Consider the following 6166-nt stretch of genomic DNA (forward strand, 5'->3'; position numbering starts at 1 on the left):
TAATGGTTGCAGCCAGTCACGTGCATTTCATGAAAGAAGCAAATTCTTTACTTTCTGTCTTTCTGCCTTAAAAAAACAATCAGGTCCACCTTTCAAATAATTAATTTCAAGTCTGCATCCAGTGCCAGTACTTGTTGCATCCATTTTAGAGTTGATTAATTACCCTGGAACTTGGGCAAACTACACTTCATGTGGAGAGAATGTTTCTTCCTTCAATTTAGTACTGAAAGCTACAAGTTATTAATGGATTTTACTCAATTTACATACAAATTAGTGCAAATATGCCCATCTCTTAAAGTACATTTTTGCATAAATATATAAAAGTATCATTTTTGATTTAGCTTGAAGAGGTTGATCATTTATTACAAAAATAAACGAATAAATACAACAATATATTGTTGCTTTCAACAGGATAAATACTTTACAAATATATAATTTAAAAAACAAATTTAATTGTTAAAATTATTTAAAATATTACACTTATCGATAAAACTATCAATAGTATATACTGCATTTAATATTAGAACCAATTATTCTCTGAATGTTCAAAACCATTCATACAAAACAGATTATGAGCATGGTCATGAGCAAACACTGGAGGCTATAGGGCAGCAGAGGCAATCGCTAAGATCAATAATGAACAGTTCTACCTGGAACAAAGAAGTAGTCCTTGGCTAAGTACTAAAAAAAAAAAAAAAAAAAAAAAAAAAAAAAAAAAAAAAAAAAAAAATCAGAGCAACAACAGCAAAGTGACTATTTTCAATACACCTTGAATGATTTATCGCACAAACTTGCCAGGGGAAAATGGTTGTGGCGGTGAGGTGACCGACGGAGGCTTGGACAACTGATCAAGAGCCACAGGAGACTGTAAACTGTAAGTGGGCCTAGCTTGAGATTAGCAAGGCTGATGGAACAGAACTTTGTCACTTTCCTTTGGGTTGGAAGGGGAGGGGGGGTTGGATTGAAATGGAGGAAACAAATGGGCGCTTTACGAAGCACAAGACACTTGCGCTGCAAAGGAACACAATGACCAAATTCATTAAAAAGATCTGGTGATATATAACAATATTTTCATTATTTACATGTGTAACAATATAAGCCTTAGCACAAAACCTCTCAGTTATATCTGCCCTCTTTTGTTTTTCAACCATGAATTTCATTTTGTAATTACATTCAAAGGGTTGATTAAAAAAATGGAGTGCAAGCATTAGCTCACTTTATAAAATGCAAATAATGAAACAAAATGGGTTTGCTTTCCTAGCTTCTCCAATTAAAAGTTACTCTGCTACCCCCAAATCAGGGATTCTTCCAAAGTAATCAGCAAAGTTTGCTTTTTAATAGAAAACAGTGTGAAATCTAATGTTAGCTCTTTTGTTGTCAGCTAAATCAAGTAAGTAGATACCTCCCAAAATTTTTTTAATAGACCCATTACTTGTCTAATCAACCACCACCATTCCCATAGGAAAAACAAGATTCCATCTCACGTGCCAGTAGTATCCACCACATAAAAACAACCTGACCAGTCCTCAGCTTTTCACGAGGACTTCTTTGCTTGCCTCTCTAGACACCCCCAAAATGGTGAACTTCTCCCCCACCCCCACTCCAGGTTGTAAATTTGCTGGGCATAGGGATTACAGCAGCAAGAGAAATAGGGAACAAGAAGGCAGAGAAAAGTAAATTGTGGTTTCTTGTCTTCATTTTTTTTCTTCTCTCTGTTTAATATATGTGGCCTTTTTCAGATTTCACAAATCAAAATGATTGTGATTTTTAGTAGGATTTGGTGTTTAAAATAATGCAACCCAATACATGGCCATCTGGCTGGGCTTGATTTATGAAAGTGACACAGGGCCTGTCTGGGAGAAATAACTGTTCCTTGCTGGTCTCACAGTTTTCAGGGTTTTTTAACCCCTGCATTGGTATCACAGGGAGAGGGAGTGAAGATGAGAGAAGGAGGAAAAAAAGTGAGTGACAGCTAAGTGAGATTGGGGGAAATTGGTCTATAAAATCATTGCTCTATCACTGCTAAATACTTTTTTTTTTTTTTAAGTACAATATATAGGGACTCAACTAAGCAGAGCCTTTAGCGTCTTAAGTACTCACAACCTGAGGCATTACACTTTCATTTCCCCACATTGTAAATATTGAAACATTAACTTGATCAATGTGACCACTCTGCAGGGTTTAGGTAAAAGGTGACCTAAAAACTAAAATCCCCAGCACCAGTAAAGAAGATCTAGAATCATACTGGGGAGAGAAAAAAACACAGAAATATAGAACCTTAAGTCTGAGTTGGTGATTGCACAGACAATATGCAGTGTGGACCATAATCAGGATTTTAGAACTATATTCTTTCATTACAGGGGGAAAAAAATCCCCAAAAGCTTAATAATTTAAATTTAATTACATATAGTTATTGACGGGAAGTAATTGATATCAAAATATTTTATCAGACTTATAGGCAACTCTTAACCACTATAGTCTTGAGAAAAAGAGAGAAGAGGAACATGTTGGAAGGGGGGCAGGAGAAGAAAAAAGAAGCTGAACTTGGGGGGAGGGGCTGTGTTAACCATTAATAACCAGTTGGCTCATTTATACTGGTGATATCGTTCAATCTTCCGATAAGAAACACAGGTATCTCCAAGAAAAGGGTTAATATTTAGGCAATCTCACCTAAAAATACTAAAGACATCCACTAAAATTAAGGGAGAGAAAAATACTGTGAATTTATGGATTAACGAGGAGTGACTACTATGTTAAAATACTAGCTGTCTCAGCAATGCCTATGCTTTACTCTAGATTTCCAAAAGTACCTTAAGTGGAGCAGGCTCTACTTCCTCAACGCTATTACTTAAGGATTTTCATTAGTAAAAAAATATTTCTTAAAGAATTCTTTTCTTCCCACACAGTGTTTACGCATCAGACACAGACTATTTCATTCTAACAAATTTATTTTCTCGATCAGCTCTTACGGAATCACTACTCAAATTAAATTACAATCAAATGATCACATCAAAAGATACCCTTATTACCTAACAACTGTCCATATTTTCATTTCATTTTGATTTGTGCTCGTCTGAAAAAAACACGTAATACAAGATCTGGGGAAAAATAAATTACCGTTTTGCAGCAGTTCATAAGTATTCTGAATAAAATATTAAAAGAAGTCATTTAATGAAAATATAAAGCAAATATTTTTAGATCAACAACGGATCTAACAATTCTATATTGCCGTCTTTTGAAAAGTCTGTTTATTAAAACCTACCAAAAACACTGCTTGGAAATGGCAGTATTATATAATCACATCCACAGCACCCATTCAATCAAAGTTGGCAACGGATTGAGGAGAGAAGTCCAGAGAAGTGCAGCGGCTGGTGCTCAGTCTTTCTAAATTCCTTTATCTGAGTCAGTCCAGAAATAAAAAATAAAAATATTAATAAAAAAAATATTAGCGGTGGAATCTTTAGGCATCGTCCACCCTGAATGGCAGCCGTCAAAGCCTGGGTACGCGGCCGGGCCTGGCTCGGCGGCCTTGTTGGCTGGGCCCCCGATCTGCTCCCAGTCCGCCCGCCCGCCCGCGACCCGACTCGGCCCGGGCCTCTCGCCACTCCTCAGCGGACGTCCCCCTCTCCCTCTGCTCCTTCCCGATGCTTTTATTTCCAAGGTTACTTTGAGGATACTTTTCTTTTGGCTTTGCTATTCAGTCTGTTAGTTTCAGAAGCTGTCAATATAATTATTTTTTTCCTGGAAACTGTTTTCTTTCCCCCTCCTTCCCATTTCAGAGTTGATTTGTTTGTTTCCAAATGACTTTAATATGGCCAAGAAAAACAGGGTCCCAGAGCACGGTGTCGTCCCCTGATGGAACCTGGCGCCTCTGTTTTCTCTCAGGTCGCTCCCAGGAAATAAAGTTTCCGTGGATCTCTTTAGGCAGCTATTTTGGGGAGAGAAAGTGAAAGGAAAGGGGACTCTCTCTCTCTTTTTATCAAAGAGGAGAAGACGAGGCAGGTGCTGTCCACCGCTGCCGTGTAGGTCATCTCAGGGTGGTAAAACCTCACGAGTGCAGTTTTGGTGCGTCAGGCATCTTCACCCTTCTTTAAAAACAAAAACAAAAACGAAACACCACCACAGTATAAACGAGATCTCATGATCGCCCCCTTTTTCTCTTCCGGTTTTGTTTGTTATACATGTATATAAAACAGTCTGGGTGTTTATTATGCTTTTTACTTTTTGGCCCCTCCTGCTTTGCACTGCAAAAATGCCTCCTTGGTCTGTCTCTCCCGCGTTCTCTCCTCCAAGGGCGGGCATGCCCGTCTCTGGGTGGAGGGGAGGGCGGAGGATGGGCCTGGGCTGGAGCCCGGAGCGGCCCAGGTGCAGGGTCGGCGCAGTGGCAGCGGCAACGGCGGCGGCGGCGGCGGCGGCGGCGGCGGGGGCGGCGGCGGTGCTGACGGCGGCTGCGGAGGCGGCGGCGGCGGCCCTCTTCGCGCTGCGCCCTGGCTTCACTGCACGCTCGTCTGCAGCCCGTGGTGCGGCGGCGGCGTGTCGGCGCTCACGGTGCCCACCTGCGAGTAGACGTCGTCGGGCGTCTGCTGTTGGATCCCGGGCGGCGTCATGCGCTTCTCCTTTTGGCGCCGATTGCAGAACCAGACCCGCACCACCTCCTTCTCGAGCTGCAGGCTGTCGGCCAGGTTGGTGATCTCCTGCGCGGAGGGCTTGGGGCACTTGAGGAAGTGGCTCTCCAGCGCGCCCTTGACGCTCACCTCGATAGAGGTCCGCTTCTTGCGCTTGCGGCCCTGCGCCGCGATCTTGTCGATGCTTGTGGGGCTGCCGGTGCTTGAGTCCGCCTCCTCCAGCCACTTGTTCAGCAGCGGCTTGAGCTTGCACATGTTCTTGAAGCTCAGCTGCAGGGCCTCGAAGCGGCAGATGGTGGTCTGCGAGAACACGTTGCCGTAGAGCGTGCCCAGCGCCAGCCCCACGTCGGCCTGCGTGAAGCCCAGCTTGATGCGCCGTTGCTTGAACTGCTTGGCGAACTGCTCCAGGTCGTCCGACGTCGGCGTGTCCTCGTCCGAGTGCGGGTCGTGGCTGTTGAGTCCAGGCCCCGCGCCGCCGCCGCCGCCGCCGTGGTGCGGGGGTCCCTGCGCGTGGTGCGGGTGCGGCGGGTGCGGGTGCGCGTGGTGGTGGTGGTGGTGATGGTGCTCGGCCAGCTCCGGCGTGTCCCCGCGCACCAGCCCCGGGTGCACCAAGCTCTGGGCTCCACCGCCCGCGCCGCCGCCGCCGCCGCCGGGCCCTGGGGGCGCGCTCAGCATGCCGTTCACCGTGAAGCCCCCGGGCTGCGAGTAGAGCAGACTCTGCGGCGGCGGCTGCTGGCCCCCGGCCATGGACGGGAGGTGCGCGGCGGCGGCTGCGGCGGCGGCGGCGGCGGCGGCAGCGGCGGCCGCCCCCCAGCCCCCAGGGTGGCCCTGGTGTGGGGGCGGCGGCGGGGGTCCGAGGTGCGGCGGCCCGCGGTGGTGCAACGCTGTGCCCGCATGCAGGTCGTCGCGTCCGGCGCCGCCCTTCACGTCGGGGCCCTGCGGCGGCGGTGGCGGCGGCTGCGGTGGCTGCTGGGGGCTGCCAGCCATGCCCACGGCGCTGCCCGACCACGGCGAGCTCGCCTCCACGGCGGCGGCGGCGGCAGCGGCGGCGGCGGCGGCGGCGTGGGGCAGGGCTGTGACCCACTGGTGCGCGTGGCTCAGCATATGGCCGCCGTTGCTGGCGGCCATGGCCCCCTGCATGAAGTCGCTCTGGACCATCTTGACAGAGGACGGGTCCCCCCGGTAGGCGCCCGAGGTCACGGCGGCGCTGCCCGGCTGCATGCCACCGCCCCCGCCCCCTGCGCCGCCCCCGCCGCCACCGCCGCCGCCACCCCCGCCGCCGCCAGCCCCTGCCGCGTCCGAGTGCACAATAGAGCCGGCCGCGAGCAGGCTGTTCCCCGGCAGGTAGGGGTTAGAAGCCGCCGTGGCCATGCCGCTCCGCTCCCGCCACCCCACCGCCGCCACCACCGCCGCCGCCGCAGCAGCAGCCGCGGCCGCCGCCGCCGCCGCCGCCGCCGCGCCCCCCGCCTCCCGCCTCCTCCCCCCCTCCTTCCCCGCCCCCGCCCCGGGCCCCCGCCGGCCCCGCCGCCTTCGCCGCCGCC

The 6166-nt window shown here is 49.5% G+C and overlaps 1 protein-coding gene across 1 annotated transcript in view; it reads right to left on the reverse strand.

The window, feature by feature from the left end:
* Positions 1-2930: 2930 nt before the first annotated feature.
* Positions 2931-6166, reverse strand: part of POU3F3 (POU class 3 homeobox 3) — a 4908-nt gene continuing 1672 nt past the window's right edge. Inside the window, exon 2 of the mRNA XM_025354256.1 lies at positions 2931-6153. Within this exon, the coding sequence (XP_025210041.1) occupies positions 4494-5996 (1503 nt within the window). The 5' untranslated portion in view covers positions 5997-6153 and the 3' untranslated portion in view covers positions 2931-4493. The remainder of the gene's footprint in view (positions 6154-6166) is intronic.

Source organism: Theropithecus gelada, chromosome 13 (assembly GCF_003255815.1).
Source record: "Theropithecus gelada isolate Dixy chromosome 13, Tgel_1.0, whole genome shotgun sequence".
NCBI lineage: Eukaryota > Metazoa > Chordata > Mammalia > Primates > Cercopithecidae > Theropithecus > Theropithecus gelada.